Source organism: Notamacropus eugenii, chromosome 2 (assembly GCF_028372415.1).
Source record: "Notamacropus eugenii isolate mMacEug1 chromosome 2, mMacEug1.pri_v2, whole genome shotgun sequence".
In the NCBI taxonomy this organism is placed as follows: Eukaryota; Metazoa; Chordata; class Mammalia; order Diprotodontia; family Macropodidae; genus Notamacropus; species Notamacropus eugenii.
Genome location: NC_092873.1, coordinates 338,480,078 through 338,497,959, shown reverse-complemented (window position 1 = coordinate 338,497,959; position 17,882 = coordinate 338,480,078). Strand labels below are relative to the sequence as shown.

The following is a 17,882-nucleotide window of genomic DNA, read 5'->3' as shown; positions in this document are numbered from 1 at the left end:
AGATACAACTGAAATTGAGGTTTACACGGATTGTTTCATTTAATCCTCCTAACAACCCTGGGAGGTAGATGCTAGTATCATTCCATTTTACAGGTGAGGAAACTGACACAGAGGGAGACTGAGGTTACCCAGAATCACACAGCAGAGGCAAGTCTTGATTCCTGGTCTTCCTGACTCCAAGACCATCACCCACCAGCCTGTACTCTAGTGCTACATAGCTTACTAATTTAAGCATTCTATAAGATAGCTTCCTCAAAAACATTTTCATTTGCTTCCCCCGACATCCGCAGGAGTTCTAACCTGAACAGAATTAGAACTCCTCTCAATATCTGCATTCATTTAGCCATTAAAAATGTAAAATGTTAAAAAGATCACTTGCCAAAATTACATCCTATCCAATTACAAGAATCCAGAGCTCTTATGGGATGGTTCTAACTGGTTTTTATTTTTGTAGACTCACAGGTCCATCACTCAGGCAGATTTTAATACCTTTTACTGGATTTTTCGACAAAAAAAAATTCTGTCTACCTAGATATCGATTTCCTAATCCATAAAATGTGAATATCATTAGGGAATAGGAACTGGATGTCTTTGATACAGGAAACTTCCCTTTCCCAGTGTAAGTCAGCACTTTCTCTGTAATTTATAGTCTTCGAGTTGCCTAGATCACTGAAGGGCTAAGGGTCATGCCCAGGGTTACACAACCATTTATATATCAGAAGCCAAACTTGAACCCGGAGGTACCTGGCTTTGAGGCTGACCCTTTAGCCACCCTATAAAACTATCTAATAATAGGTTGTGGTTGTTCAGTTGTTTTAGTCATGTCTGACTCTTCATGACCCTACTTGGAGTTTTCTTGACAGAGATACTAGGGTGGTTGGCCATTTCCTTCTCCTGCTCATTATACAGATGAGGAAACTGAGGCAAAGGGGCCCAGGGTCACGCAAGTAGGAAGAATCAGGATGATGAATCTTTCTGACTTCAGGAAGTAGATGTTTTTGAGCATACTGATATCCACATTAAGCCATTACCACAAGAGTTCATTATTGACTGATATTGCCAGATATCTAATTTCCTGGATCCCTTTGCATCAATCAGATGCCTCATTGCTGGCCATTCCAAGCACTTATTTTTCATGTGGTTATAAAGCAAGAATTCTTAAATATTCTTTGTGTCATGGACTTCGTCTGGCAGTATGGTGAAAACTATGGACCCTCTCAGAATAAAGTTTTTAAATACATAAAATAAAATGCATAGAATTACAAAGGAAACTAATTGTATTGAAATACAGATATCATTTTTTCCTTCCAAGTACACAGATCCCCTGAGATATATTCATAGACCATCGCCTTCCCTTCATTTAAGTACTTATGTTCTTGAGGTTCATCATCATCGTCATCATTGTCATCATCCCTTTGAAGATCATCAGTAGCAGCCACTCACATCTCAGCAATACTCTGATTTCCTAAGCACTTCCCTCACAATAGTCTTATATAGTATAGGTAGTACAAGTATTATCACACCCGTTTTCTGGATCAAGAAAGCAAGATTCAAAAATGTTGATTGTCTTGCAATGGCCAATCAGCTGTCACCATAAAATCAGAGGACATAGAATGCTCAGCTGAGGACCAAAGAGATGAGCAAACTGAGACTCCAACAAGTTGAGGGTCTAAGGTGTGCACACATAACAGAGGCAGGATTTTGACCCATGTTCTTTGGCTCTAAATCTGGGGATCTTTTAACTTCACCCCCTTTATCTGAAGCTCAGATGTTGAGACAGCCTGGTATGGTCAAAAGATCAGAAGACTTGGAAAACAGGAGGCTTGGGATCCAGATTCAGCTGGACCACTGGCCACCTACTGACCTTAAGACAGTCTCCTCTTTTGTTTTTTTAAGCGGGGAGGTGAGGCAATTGGGGTTAAATGACTTGCCTAAAGTCACACAGCTAAGAAGTGTCAAATGTCCGAGCCATATTTGAACTCAGGTCCTCCTGACTCCAAGGCCACCTGTCTCCCCCTCAGTCTCTTCTCTCCCAGCCCTGGCTTCCTCATTCCTAAATGCAAATGAGGGGGTCTGGATTGGTCAGCTCTTTGGCCTTATATTTTTATGACAGTTCTATTACAGAGCATCCACATGGCTGCAGTTTAAGGAACATACAACCTGTACCCTGGGAAATACACTTGCAGCCCCCCAAACCTGCATTTTCAGAACCCCTGAATTAGACAAGCTTCATCATTGCTTCCTGTTCTGCCCTCAGCATATTCAGAAGTTCTCAGGGTCACTTTACAATAAAACTGTACATATTAGGTAGATACATAAGACCTGCAATCAATATTGGGTTTGCTGATGATACTCAAAAAACAATTCTGCAAAAAATAAGTTACAAGTCATCTGACATAGCCACGTATATAATTTCTCTTTGTAGCATCTGACACATAGTAGGGCTTAATAAATAGTTGTTATTGGATGGATTGATTGATTTTTACCAGATACCTCAAACATGGGAACAATAGTTTTTCTAGACAGTCCTAACCCCTTGTCTAGATGGTGCCATGAATTGGTCTAATGATTTCACAATTAAAACCAAGTCTAGGATGTCTGGTACACTCAGAAATTTTCATCCTGTTCTATCCAAAATGTTTAGAGTCCAAAGAATTTATTTCTGATCTTTGTTCTGGAATTTCTGTGGTAGCCTTCAGCCAAAACACTAATATTTTGTCTGGAACTTGAATTAAGATCTAGAGGACAAGGTAAACGACTCCTCTCTCCAGGGAGATTTACATTTTTACAGTGGAGAGTCTCTTGGTTAAGGAAGCTGCTCTGATTGTGAAATTTCAGGCACCTACCAACAAGACAGCTATTTCTAGTAAGAAGTAACCAACTCAGTATCTGAGCACGAGGGATTGAGATTAGATCTAAATAATGGTATAGTGTAGCGTAAAGAATACTGAATCTGGAGCTTAGAGGACCTGGTTTTGAATGCTAGTTACATTGTTACTTATGACCTTGGTCAGTTTCACCTATCTGGGCCTCATTTTCTCTTCTATAAAATGAAGAGATTTGATTAGGTGATCTCCTGGCCCTAAATTATATACAAACCAAGCCCATAGAAACTGCCCAGCAACCCCAGTAGGATGGTGTCAGCCTGCTTTGGGAAAACTGTCCCACCCTAGAGCAGATATCTTAGAAGGAGACCACGAATCAGTGCATGCCAGCAGAACATCATCCCCATCACTTGATTCTGACAGGTCCATTTTTTTGTCTCTACTAGGTACGTCTGGGAAAAGGATGGAGCAGTGATTAGTGTGGACAGTACTCCTCGCATGCGCCTGGACAAGAACGGCTCTCTGCACATCTCACAGACCTGGTCGGGTGACATTGGCACCTACACCTGCAGGGTCCTGTCTGCAGGAGGTAACGACTCCCGAAGTGCCTACCTACGAGTCCGGTAAGGATACCCTGCCTCACCCTGGAAGTTAGACTTGGGGAGCCCAAGGAAGGCTTGAAGCAAGGTCCTTACCATGCTCCGATCGACCAGCTCCCAGTACCAGTCTACCTTTCTTCCTTCTACCCCATCCCAAAAGATGCCCAAATCATGCTATCTGTGCCCTCATCATGAGAAGGCATTGGTACATCCCAGGCAAAATTTGTGCCTTGTTCCTTCTTTATGTTACTTGCCACTTGAGCTTTCTCTATGTCTCAACACATATTTTTGCCTGGGAGTGTGGGATTTCCTGCCTTAAAAATGTGTATTTATAAAAAGTCATTGTAACACCTACCCACACCAGCTGGGTGGTTTTTCTAAGGGGTAGCCCTGTACTTGTATGCTGTATAAACAGAAGGGAACTTGACTCCTGATTTTACATCTATATTCAAAGTTTCCATTATTGCACGCCCTATATATTGCACCCTAAGCAGCTGCCCACCTTGCCTACCCTTAGTTCTAGTTCTGTCTATGTCTCACTAAGCAGTTATACATTAAAGACTATAGGCTAGTTGTGATGATGTAACCAGGCATCATTATGGATGGGCAAGGTAACTGGTTTCCAAAGATGAGTGCTTCAGAAAGGGCAGATGAAATATAGAAGTTCTCTTGCCTTAACGTAATCCCCTCCCCCCCACCCCAGGATAATGTTAATAATAATAATAATACCTAGCATTAATATAGTTGCCAAAGCATTCTGCTTCTATTATCTCATCTGATCTTCATGACCCTAGGAGGTGGGCATTATTATTATCCCCATTTTTACAAATAAGGAAACTGAGTCTGAGAAAAGTTACATGATTTATCCACAGTCACACAGCCAGTATCTGATGTGGGATTTGAACTTAGATCTTCTTAATTCCAAGTCTAACACCCTATCCACTATACTATCTGTTTGGAAGCTTAGTATCTATCCATCTGAGAACCCCCTATGATCTGCCATCACCTTACAGTATTTTGTGTCATGACCATACTTCCTGTAATGCTTTCTCTCTTCTAGTCAGTTGCCCCATGCACCTGAGCATCCTGTGGCAACCCTGAGCACAGCTGAGAGACGCTCCATCAATTTGACTTGGGCCAAGCCTTTTGATGGCAACAGCCCCCTGATACACTATGTTCTGGAGATGTCGGAGAACAGTAAGATCCATTCTTCTTTTCACTACCCCACATCCTCCTTTGCCCAGGACTCTACCATATGAAAAGCATGGTGCAGACCAGTCAGGGTCCCAAAGGAGTGGACTCCAAAATAATGTCCACTAATTTGAAAAGTAATTTTAGCAGGCTATACATGGAGTCTATCCACTTGTAAAATGCAATTCAGTTAGTAAAAAATTCAGTTAGTTAGTTCATGCTTCTCCTCCCATTCCAACCCTTCCCATATCTAGTCAGACTCCCCTAGATGTCCCATACTTAACTGCAGTGCTAACATGGTAGACAGTTGTCCTTTCCCCTATCCTAGACCAATCATGGCTTGGATAGTAATCACAGGGCTCCCCTGGAACCATTATCTCCACCCTGCTCTCCCTCTGCCCTTAAAGATGCCCCCTGGACAGTACTTTTGCCTAATGTGGATCCTGAGGCTACTTCAGTGATGGTCAAGGGCCTGGTTCCAGCACGCTCCTACCAGTTCCGTCTCTGTGCAGTCAACGACGTGGGAAAGGGACAGTTCAGCAAGGACACAGAAAGGTGAGAAGATCCAAGGGATCTAAATCTCAGTCACATTGTACAGGCAAATTTCAGTTGATCTGAACTAATGGGACAGGGAGGAAGGAAGAAAAAAATGGGCAGGATATGAGCTCCTAAGGGGTGAAGGGGTGAGGTTTCTGTCTTTGTAGGTCTTTCTATATAGCACCAAGCATGGCACCATTCGGCTTTTTTTTAATATTTTTCAACTGATAAACATTTGTTTTCTCTCTCCCACTTCCCTCTCTCCTCCCCATTCCCACTGATAAACAAAAACAAAATGCTTATAGCAGACATGCAGAGGCAAGCAAAACAAATTCCCACATTGGATGTCTCATGCTGCATATTTAATACCTCACTTCTCTGTCAGAAGGCAGGTACCATGCTCCAATCATGGGTCTTTATGAATAGTGGTTGATCATCATACTGATCAGAGATCTTAAGTCTTTCAAAGTTGTTAGTTTCTGCAATGTTGTTACTGTAGTATAATTTGTCCTCCTGGTTCTGTTTATTTCACTCTGCTTGAGTTCATACAAGTCTTCCCAAGTTTCTCTGAAACTGTTCATCTCTTCATTTCTTACAGCACACGATAGTACTCCATTTCATTCATATACGATACTTTGTTCAGCCATTCTCTATTGACAGGCACCCATTTAGTTAAAATTTTATGTAGCCTCATTTATTAAAAGCCATTTAATTAATATTTCTTCACTAAGAATACAAATGGAACAATGTTCAATTACCCCCAAGAAAATTTTATAGTAACCACTTCTCTGGAGGTTAAACGTCCATCAGTCTCAATGCTGGATCCAGTTCAGTCATTTTCAGTCACGTCCAATTCTTCATGACCCCATCTGGGATTTTCTTGGCAAAGATACTGAAGTGGTTTGTCATTTCCTTCTCCAGTTCATTTTACAGATGAGGAAATTGAGGCAGACAGGGTTAAGTGATTTGTCCCAGAATCAAACAGCTAGTAAGTGTCTGGGTCCAGATTTGAACTCAAGAAAAGAGTTTTCCTGACTCTAAACCCAGCACTGTATCCGCTGTGCCATCTAGCTGTCTCAGCATTGAATACAACAATGAATAGTTGTAACAAAGCTCATGAGCTAAAGCTTATGTACTTTGTCCATTGGGTAATCCCTCAGTGACTCTAGAGACTGCTGACTTAAATCAATAACCTTACTTTGCCCACAATTCTAACAGATTTGCCCATCTGATTTTAAAGTACGCAGCAGATAAGAATCAGCAAATTATAAGGAGAAAAGACCTGCTAAAAGTACATTGTGGTCTTGGAGAAGTGATCATGGATATCCTGATCTTTAGAGAGTTATGCAGAAGAACTAAGAAAATGAGGCATATAATGTGGGGCCATTTAGCAAAGGGCAGACAGTCCTCTGCACTTCAGCAATATCTGAGGATATCACTAACCTAACAGCATAGTACAATCATTATCATTTATACTGATGATCCTGAGAATCAAGGAATGGTTAAATTATGTATGATTTTCTCTATTTAAGAAGGTACAAAAGGTATAATAAATTTTAGAAACATTTCTATTAAAAATGATTAGTGTAAAGAAAAGTTAAGGCAGCTAAATAAGTAAGTTTAAGTAACCTGTAGTTGATTTTGTAATATAGACACATATGCTCTCCCTCCCTCCCACCTATCTACCTATGCAACTGCCTACGTCTGTACCCAGGTGTAGTCTGGGAAATCCATTGGAAAAGGATAGTAATAGGAGGCAGATAGAAATTAGACCTGTGACTTCATTGACATAGAAGTTCCATCTGCTAATGCAGATCAGCACCTGCTTTTATAATTATTGCTTTAAAGAGTTGGCTAGAACATTTGAGAGGTTAAGTGACTTCCTCACACAGCCAGTATGTATTAGAGATAAGACTCGAATCCAGGTCTTCTGACTGGCCCTCTATCAATATGCCATGCTGTCTCAATAGTAATGTATAGTAATAGTACTTATTGATGATTATTAATTAATTGGTGGATTGGTGGTCATCCAGTTACCCATTACATCAAGATCCACAGTCCATAGATTAGAACTGGAAGAGCCATTGAGTTCTACCTCCTCATTTTCCAGATGAGGAAATAGTCTAAGAGATGTTAAGGTTTGCAAAATACTGTACATACTAATTATCACATTTGATCTTCACAATAACCCATTGAGATACGGTTATAGGAACCCTTTGAGGTATGGTTATAGGTGTTACTACTCTCATTTTACAGACTAGGAAACTGAGGCTAAGAGGTTGTCATTTTCCCTAAAAGAATAAAGATAGTCCTTCTGCTAACTGAGAGTTGAGTTTATTTGTCTAGCAATTTTATTTCCAGACTGCTTTCTCATCTGTTCCTGTACTTATTCACCTAACTATCCATTTTGCACCTGACAAATAACAATAGCTAGCTTTTTTCCTTTACCACTTTAAGATTTGCCAAGCACTTAACAAATTTTATCTCATTTGATCCTTAAAACAACTTTGGGAAGTAGGTAATAGATGAGGAAACTGAGATTTAAGTTAAGTGTTAAATTAAGTGACTTTGCCCAGGGTCACACAACTGGTAAATGTTTGAGGACATATTTTAATTTAGGTCTTCCTGTCCTGGGATCTATTCAATTACCTGCCCTTTAGTCTCTTGGATAGAAACAGGAGGGAATGAATGAAACAGCTTTTATTAAGTACGTACTTAATGCACTGCATATACAAAAACAAAGATAGTCTTTGTCCTCAGGAAGCTTACTTTCATAGGATCATGGTTTAGAACTGGAAGAAACCTTAGAGGCCACTGAGCTCTACCTCCTCATTTTACACATGAGGAAACTGTGTCTAAGGGATGTTGAATGACTTCCCCAGGATCATGAAATTAGTAAATACCTTAAGCAGGATTTGAATTAACTGACTCAAATCCAAATGCTCTGTCCATTGCCCCACAGCATAATTGTCATGGCCAAGGAAGGCTGTTTTGGCTTGGAAAGTGCAGAAATGGCAAGTAGTGCCACTGATGTTTCCAGGAAAATAACAGCATTAATTTGGTTATGGTTTCCAGTTTAATAGGACCTTTGCCAGTAGCATATAGTGACTGATGGGAAGATGTCCAGAGAGTGAATTATGTAAGGCAAGGTCCTAGACCTAGATGTACTGGACAACAGGGGTCATTACTAATCCACCAGTAGGGATGTGCAGGCATCCCAGGCTGGGCATTTGGGCACAAAAGGGTTAGGTCTTCTAAGGCTTGTTTTCTAGACTAGTTGACAAGGAATAGATGTATTCTTTGACATTTGCTGCTCAGAGTCTCCCTCCCCGAAGAGCCACCCACAGCCCCTCCTCAGAATGTCATCGCCAGTGGCCGGACCAACCAATCCATTATGATCCAGTGGCAGCCTCCTCCTGAGAGCCATCAAAACGGCATTCTGAAGGGTTATATCATCAGGTAAGCCACCCAGGGAGAGGGAGAAAGAGCTCGAAACTGGAGAAGATTGAGAGCTCTCTTGGAAACATACTACATGTCTCTACTCTCAATTGTAATGCCAATAATAATTATTCACTTTTTATTAATCTTTAAGGTTTACAGATCACTTTACTCACAACAATCCAGTGCCATGATTATTATCCCTATTTACTGGGGAGGTAAATGAGACTCAGATAGCTCAGATGATCTTCCAAAGGTCACCGAGCTAATAAGTTTTAGAACTGGAGCTGAGCCCAGGTTTTCTGACTCTGACGCCAGGGTGCTGCCTGGAAAGTATTGCCGTTTGCGTGAGACAAGAAGTTAACGTGAGCCTCTTTTGAGACTGCCACCAAGCCACACTAGTGGGCCACCTTTTGATAAGAACCCAATGAGAAGTAGGCTGTGGTTAGACTGTGAAGAATTTAAGTTAGCTGTTTCCTTGTTTGTGGAATACAAAGTGGATGACAGAAAGTAGTGTGGCGTTTACCCTCTGACAAAGGCTTTAAGACCAGAAGAGGTTATCCATCCCCTAAGACAAGTTAAGCATAATCTTCTATGGAAATAGAAGAGATGTGATGACTATTGAAGGTTCTGGCCTAGAGATAGAAGACATTCCAGTGGGGATAAAAGAAGGGAGGGGTGTGATAGAAGGGAGGGCAGATTAGGGAAAGTGGTAATCAAAATGCACGCTGTCTTGGGGTCGGTGGAGGGGAGAGATGGGGAGAAAATTTGGAATTCAGAATCTTGTGGAAGTGTCTGTTGAAAACTAAAAATAAATTAATTTTAAAAAAATTATAAACAACTTTGAAACTTAAAAAAAAATAAAAAGACATCCCAAGTTCAGTCTGTGGTGGGGAGGATAGAGAACCCACCACCTAATTGTAACAAAATCCCTGTCTGATTTCAGAAAATAGGGTATCATCAGACCTCCCTCCTAGAATTCAGAGACTCTTACCATCTTTCTGATTGGCCAGTCTCTCCCCTCTCCTGGATGCCTCTCATCAAGAGAGAACAGGTCTTTCCCCAAGATCCCAAGCTACTAACAAATGCCTAGGAGCTTCCTCCTGCATAGAAAAATGTGAACAGAAGGGCTCACCCAACAAAGTCCTCTGGGAGAGTCCCACCCTGCTCTGTCTGTTCTTTGCCTCTCTCCAGGTTCTGTCTAGCTGGTTTACCTGTTGGCTACCAGTTTAGGAACATCACCAATGCAGATGTCAACAACCTGCTCCTGGAGGACCTCATCATCTGGACCAATTATGAGATCTCAGTGGCAGCCTACAACAGCGCCGGCCTGGGTGTCTACAGTAGCAAAGTGACAGAGTGGACTTTACAGGGAGGTGAGTGGCAGGGGAGGGGGGGGTTCAGATTTGTGAGTGTGAAGGTCAAAATTCATGATTTCTTGGTCTGATCTGGACACAGAGCTGTCTTCATTTACTGCTGTGTTCTCATTCTTCTCTCCTTATACCGTCCTTAAAGAGAGTTCAGGCACATCTTAGGTTGGTTTTTACTAATCGCACTACTTCTACCATCACATACCAATGCCTTAGTCATTTTAGTGCACAAATGATTAACATACTATGTGTTATAGTACATACTAAGTCCATAGTACTGTACTATAGTATATAGTGTAGCATATAGTAGGTTCTTAATAAATGTTTATTGAATGAATGTGGGAAAACTCAGGGGTAAAGAAATAGGTGAATATGAAGATGGAAAAATAAGGGTTAAAGGGTATATTGAAGATCCTTTATGCATATTGATACATTAATTAGATTATGTAATATTAGATATCCTAGTCTTGTACTTTTTTTAAGTTCCAAAGCATTTTACATCTATTACTATTAGACTGACAACTACCCTACTAGGCCTGATGTGATTATCCCTGTTTTGCAGTGAAAAGGATTTTTGGCTAAGGCCATACCAAAAGTTAAAAGTAGAATTGGGACTTTTTAAAGGGTAGCACAGTGAAAAGAATGCAGTATCTGGAGTCCAAAGACAAGTTCGAGTCTCAGCTCTGAAGCGTATTAGCTGTGATCTGGGGCAAGTCATTTCACCTCTGTTGGCCTCACTGTCCTCATCTGTAAAATGGAGTTGGACTAGACCATCTCTAAGGGCCCTTCCTACTATAAATCTGTGATCCTCAATCCAGTGGTCTTTCTATTTAGTCCTGTAAAATCTATAAGCTTTATCTATTGTACAAAGAATTAGACACAATGGAAAAAACAGTTGAACAAAAATTATAGGCAAAGGAGAGGCAGTATTGCATAGTGGTTAGTGAGCTGCCCTCAGTCAGGAAGACCCAAGTTCAAGTCATGCCTCTCACATATATTAGCTGTGTGACCCTGGGAAAATTGCCCACCCTTTTAGATCTCTCAAAACCTCTCTAAAGTCAAAAATTGCAGAGAAGATTCCACTCTACATTGGTTAGGGAGTTTCCTTACCTGGGAGTTTTCTATGCCTGTATCCCAGGTCCAATCCTTTTTATCCCATTATAGTCATGTACCTAGTTATTTTCTTGCAGTAGGTCTATAGTTTTGTCCACTCTGATATTTTAAGCTTTTCCTCATTTCTTCCTTCCCTCCTCTCTCCCCCAACCCAGTTCCCACAGTCCCTCCAGGCAATGTCCGAGCTGAAGCCATCAATTCCACAACCATCAGATTCACTTGGAATGCCCCAAGCCCACAGTTCATCAATGGCATCAACCAGGGCTATAAGGTAAGAGGGACATCAGCTTACTACTCTCTTCCAGGATCCCCTGTCTTTCAACAAAAGATAGAGGCCACAAATGAAACAGAAGAGATGTTTTGATTCAATGACGTATTCATCTGGTCCAGGCAGTGGTGTACTGGGAAGTGTTTAACAGTCAGCTCTTCCTTCAAAAAAAAAATTACATATCACATACTTTTAGTTTTAATCTTCATTACTGACATATTCACTATCACTTTCTGTAAAAATTTTCTAAATTTTAAATTCTAAAATTTAATTTAATTCTAAAATTTTCTCCAAATAGTCAACAAAACAAAAAATCAAGTTCTAACCTGCAGCATTTGCTGACTTTGAAAGCATGAATTCTCACTCTGAAAATTTAACAATCAGCCAGTTCACAGTGGCTCTAGCACAATCTCAGATTGAAGCCTAGATCAAGGGAGTGGTAAATGTGGACTTCACTATTGGTCAGGTCCACTAAGGGAGTAAATGGGGCTTAGGTAAAATGGGGCTTGGATTTTGAAATGGAATGCTTTGGTTCTGTCAGAAAGCAAAGGCATTGTGTCCTACCCCAGAGTATACTCACCCTTCTCTGAGTATCCTTCTTTGGTCTGATGGACAACTAGGGTAGAGGTCCTGGCCTCTGTAACTCAGTTTCCCCTTCTTTAAGGTACTAAGAGTCAGAGATCTTCCTCTCTCCATATGGGGACTGAAGACAGGCATCTATAGTCTCCCATATGGGATTGTCCTTCCTGACACCAGATAGGTAAACTAAGACTGAGTGATGTATACAAGTTAAGCACAGTTGGAAGTGGAATCTCTGACTCTTGAATTATTTGATAGGATTTGTTTATTGGTCTGTGATTGAGTTATTGCTGATTCCTGTAGTTTTATCTGTCGAGCACCTGAACCTCCTATGAAGGACCCATTTATGTATGTGTAATACCTGTGATTGTTACTCTAATAATTGCCATGATTTGAGATTATGGCAGTGGGAGCTATTAAAGTTAGACTGGAGGGAAAAGCTTTCTAGCAACACTAGAAAAGAAGGAGGTTTAAAAATGGCAAAACCATAACTAGCATGGGGCAAACAGAACTTTGCTTCATGGTGTTGGTGGAATATAGAGACATCCTTCCTCCCTATTATATCTATCTTCTCCAAGTCTTTCTTTGGCATCCTTTGGTGGCATACAGTACAATTGCTCCCTAGATGTTATCTTCAAGATCCTGCTATTGTGGCATCCTTCTCCCAGGCCCACCTTTCACTCACAGTCCAGGAGGGGAAATGAGCCGCTCTCTCTAGAAGATGGACCTTCCCATACCTACATAATTAATTATGTATGGCAGGAGGAACTGTCCTCCCCATTGCCTTCCCCACTCCCTCTTTAATTGAATTTTGCCCTAGACACAATTATGGCAGGTTCCAGCTCTGAGACCAAAGAAAGACCCCCTTATCTTCCAGGACTACCTAAACTTATGTAGAGACCTTCCAGGCACATGTACAGCCTCACTCAAAGGAAGCTTACAGAATGTGAGTCAAAGACAGACAGATGAGACAGTTCCTGACCTACACAGGAAAGGAGAGGAGAAACAGAGTTGTTAACACTTGGTCATGAAACCAGAAACCATGAAACCATTCTTGGCATTAGCAGGGAAGGGCTTTTTAATTGGGACTCAAGAGGGAAGCGGGAGGCAGATCTCTCCACCAAGTCACTGAGTTGGGAACAATTACCTTCCTTCAGCATAAAAGTTTCATACCCAGTTGGGATACTTGGGCTTCAGATGAGACCGTAGGAGAGGGAACTTCAAAGGCAAAAGAGGCCCAGCAGAGCCCGAGATGCAGGTTGAGGCGGCCAAAAGCATAAGGCCTCAGACTAGGATTACCCAGATCAAAAGCAAGTAGGTCAGAAACACCTGATCATGCATCATAGAGAGTTCAGAAGATTAGAAAGCTGGCAACCCAGAAGAGGACAAGAACTGCTGGGAAAGATGGGAGGATCAGTTTCTCTTTCACTTCGGTGTTACCGTATTTTTTTCACCATCATAGAGAAACCTTCAGTAGACATTTGATTATTATTCATAGGTGCTATAGGGTAAGAGCTCAGAGAATCACAGGCCTGAGAGCAGGATAAGTCCTTGAAGAGACTGTTTCATCCAATTCCCTCACTTAAATCCGATTCACTTGCAAGTCAAGACGTCACCTTCTTGATGTCATTGGTCCTCTCTGAGAACAAAGGACAACAACAGGCAGAGGTTACTGAGACCGAGTGACAGGTAGTAACTTGAAGGGCACTCAGGAAGGAAGCTGATCTCTGCCCTTTACCTCTAAGTGGGATGACCTCCCTTGAGCAGGTTAAATGAACCTCCAGGAGGCCAGGCTACTGGGCAGTGTCCCAGACCTCTGGCCACTAATGTTCTCTTCCTCATTATCATTACTGATATCAATAGCTCACATTTCTACAGGTTATTTATGTAGAGTTTACAAAGTACTTTCCCCGAAGAAATCCTCTGAGATAGGTAATGCATGTTCCATTTTCAAAGGAGAGAACAGAGAGGGTTAAATGACTTACCTAGGGTCACGCGGCCAGGAAGTATCCCAGCTGGTACTCAAGCACAGATCTTTTGCTTCCAAACCCAGTGCTCTTTCTGCTATCCTGTGGGGGAAAAATGTCAAGAAGACAGGTCTTAGAGTTCATGAGCCATTGCTCCCTGGGAAAGTCTTCTAAACTTTCTGACACTGAACACAAGAAAGACACTGTTTCAGATAAACAAGGCACAAATATATATTCAGCAGGAAAAAAAATGAATAGATACATAAATTGACAATAAAGTATCAATGTTCTGTTGACAAACATTTTTATAAACATGTGTAATATATGTGTCTACACATAATGTTAGCTAGCATTTTTACAGTGCTTTATAAGTATTGTCTCCTTTAGTCCTCACAACAGCCCTTTAAAGCAGATGCTATTACAGTCCCCATTTTACAGATAAGGAAACTGAGGCTTAGAGATCAAGTGACTCACTTAGAGTCACGCATCCAAGAAAGAATTTGAGCTCAGGTCTTACCTGACTCTAATTTCAGCACTTCTTTTATGTGTGTGTATCTGCATAAGTGTGTGTATATATGCACATATGTGCATATTCCTATGTATCTATACATATGTATACATGTGTATATCATGTACATATAAGTATGTATCTACATAAATGCACACAAACATAAGTATTCTAAAAGTATTTAATAGCCCAAAGTTACACAAAGACTTTTGGGGCACCCTGTGTGTATGTATGTATGTGCATATGTATACACAAATAGGTACTTATATGTGTGTGTATATGTGTGTATATATATATAATGTTAGTATTGTGATATGTATGTGTATATAAACAGGTCATGCCTGTTCAACCCAGTCTTCTCCGTAGGTAATAGGTATGTAGTGTGTCGTGTGTATGTATATAGGCACCTATATGCTAGTTGTTTGACCATGGACAAGTCACTTAACTTCTATGTATCCCAGGCAACTCTCCAAAATTATAAGCTATCTACAAGTTGTCGGTCTGTAGGGAGAGTTTATCATACCAGGAGTTCCCCACAAATATGAAATTCTAGGATTGGACTAAAAAAGAAAAATAAAGGCAGGCTTTGGAAAACACTGTTTCATCCAATCTTATTTCCAATTGCACTGTAATGTCATAGAATCCTAAAGGTCATGTTTCTTTTGTGGAAACAGTGTAGTGCCAACATTTACTCAGTAGGATGAAGCAAGGAAAAACTATTCCTTCTCCTCTGATCTATTGGGAGAGGATTGTTGAAAGAGGGAGAATGTCAAGAAGTGTTTCAGTGATTTTTTTTTTAAATGGTATCTGAAATGACTAGATCGTTACTAGTTCAAAGCCTAGCATTCAGACCCAGCCCAACGTTCTCGTCCCTAGCTTAGGTGGGCCATGCCTGTTCTTGGAGCCAACCTGCTCCCTTGCTAATAGATGTGAACAGTAAGCAGATGTGGAACACTCTTATCTCTCTTACTGCTGCTCAGCTTTCCCATATATAAAGGAGGGATCCCAACTCTGCTGGCAGGAAAGGAGCAATTCACCCCTAAACTCTGTGCAAATAGAAGGACAAAGCCACAGCCGCCATCTTAGGTTTCAAGCTTGGAACTACAGTCAAAAAGTCAATATTGTTTCTCCTTAAAATCTCATTTCCTTAAATGTGTCTGTTCATTTCTGGATCATATTTACTGGCAAAATCATGGGATGAATCTGTTGGACACCTTCCTACACACGCTTTACAATCTTTTAAAACAGTCATTATTCTAATTGGTCCACGACTAATAAAATATTTACCAAGATTTAACACTTACTGGAGAGCAAAAGCTTAGGTACTATGTAATTAATTCTAATTCATAATTAATTCAAATTTGCATAAATTAAATTGAATTAAAACATTAAACTGGCTTCTTAATCTACTCAAAAGAATTTTGGCAATTTAATTGCCACAAAACAAGATAACTAGAATAAGGAGGATATTTAACATACTTATTAAATGCCATTTAGTATTTCTGATTAGTATTTTTAGGGTCTAATTAGTATCTAATTAACTTGCTATAGGCTATTTTGCACAATACTAATTAAATGCCAAAACATGGTTTATAAACATAAGACCATGAAAGGAAGAAGATTAAGCATTGTTAGAATCATGAGTTAATCAGGAGACATTGGCCGCGGTATTGTTTTATATCTATAAATACTCATGCTTATTAAAACTCATCAAGTGTTGCTTTTCATCATTAATTGATATTTAATCATCTTGGAATAAATGAGGAAATCTCGGGGACCAGCTGTCATCTTAAGAGACAGATGAAATGACTAGAAAACAGGAGATCGAGATGGAAAAGGGAGAGGAGAAGGAAGGAGGAGGAAATGGAGAATCTAACAGTTAAATGGCATGGGGTAAAGAACTTCCAGACTAAGAGGGTTTTTTAGCTAAAGCCCAGCGGATAAGAACACCGGACCTGGAGTCAGGAAGACTCATCTTCCTGAGTTCAAATCTGGCCTCAGATACTTACTAACTGGGGGAGCCTGGGCAAGTCACTTAACCCTGTCTGCCTCAGTTTCCTCATTTGTAAAATGAACTGAAGAAAGAAATGGCAAACCATCCCAGTGTCTTTGCCACAAAAACCCCAAATGGGATCACAAAGAGTCTGACATGACTGAGAAGTGAGTGAACAACAGTTCTCAATGATCTGAAACTAGAGCAGTTTTGAAAAAACCAGCATTAACCCCAAACTAAAGGCCCCTGCTGCCTTAGGGTCAGTTTTTAATAAATGCAGTAACATCAAGGTGGGACTCCTCTAGAGGATGTCATGGTGTGGGGGTTGGGGGGATAGGAGCCTGTGCTTTTTGTGCCTTCCTAATGGAAAGAGGAGCAGGCGTGGTTTGATTCTCTGCACAGTAGCCTGGCCTCCTTAAGGTGGAGCTTGGCCTGTCTGATAGAGCTCATCTTATCCCATCTGACATGCTGAGCATCCCATCTCCCCAGCTGATCGCCTGGGAGCCTAAGCAAGAAGAAGAGGTTACCATGGTGACAGCCCGGCCCAACTTCCAGGACAGCATCCACGTGGGCTTTGTGTCAGGCCTGAAGAAATTCACAGAATACTTTACCTCAGTTCTGTGCTTTACCACACCTGGAGATGGACCCCGCAGTTTACCCCAGTTGGTGCGCACCCATGAGGACGGTATGTACTCCAGTCCTTCTCTAGTGTCCCCCACGTACCTTTTCTTTGCAAAAGTTGACCTAACTCCTTCTGGGCAATGGGACACCCATATTTTGTTTTCCTGTCATATCATCCTAAACCACAATTTTGGCTCTTTGGAAAAGTATTCACTCTCTGATTCTAACTTTCTTTATGTTTTGGGGGGTGGGGATTATGGGGTTTTTGGTTTTTTGTTGTTGTTTTTCTGGGAACAGTACCTGGCCCTGTGGGACACCTAAGCTTCAATGAAATCCTGGACACCTCCCTGAAGGTCAGCTGGCAAGAGCCTGGGGAGAGGAACGGCATCCTCACTGGTGGGTCTAATCCTTTCCTTAGTATCACAGAATCCCAGGGCTGAACAGACAGGACCTCAAAAGATTATCCTTAAAACACCACCAGCCTGCCAGAGAATAAATGAGAAAGTATTTAGTAAGCAGGCAGTGAGGATATAAATACAAGGAAGCAAGACAGTCCTTGCCCTAGGGTACCTTACATTCTGATGAGGGAAGACTATACACCACGGGGAGCTACAAAATGGGGAGAAGGGATAGATGCATGGCACAGGCCAGGATATGACTGGAGACCTGGGCAAGATGAGGTGATAGCTCATCAGTCAAAGTCCAGGGATCCAAGAGCAAAGTTCAAGTACCTCCAGAGGGAGAATTTTGATTGAGAGAGTGAGAGTAGAGATGGTATAGGCTGAAAATAATCAGGAGTAGACAGCATTTATATAATGCTCTTAGATTTGCAAAGCATTTTACATATCTTTTCTCATTTAATCATCAAAACAG

The 17,882-nt window shown here is 41.1% G+C and overlaps 1 protein-coding gene across 2 annotated transcripts in view; it reads left to right on the top strand.

Annotated features, from left to right (window-relative positions):
- Positions 1 to 17,882, top strand: part of SDK2 (sidekick cell adhesion molecule 2) — a 434,613-nt gene that overhangs the window by 325,034 nt on the left and 91,697 nt on the right. For both annotated transcript variants that reach the window (XM_072645578.1, XM_072645577.1), the window contains exons 13-20: positions 3,272 to 3,448; positions 4,485 to 4,621; positions 5,023 to 5,170; positions 8,471 to 8,611; positions 9,785 to 9,966; positions 11,229 to 11,344; positions 16,878 to 17,073; positions 17,307 to 17,405. In XM_072645578.1, the coding sequence (XP_072501679.1) occupies positions 3,272 to 3,448; positions 4,485 to 4,621; positions 5,023 to 5,170; positions 8,471 to 8,611; positions 9,785 to 9,966; positions 11,229 to 11,344; positions 16,878 to 17,073; positions 17,307 to 17,405 (1,196 nt within the window). The remainder of the gene's footprint in view (positions 1 to 3,271; positions 3,449 to 4,484; positions 4,622 to 5,022; positions 5,171 to 8,470; positions 8,612 to 9,784; positions 9,967 to 11,228; positions 11,345 to 16,877; positions 17,074 to 17,306; positions 17,406 to 17,882) is intronic.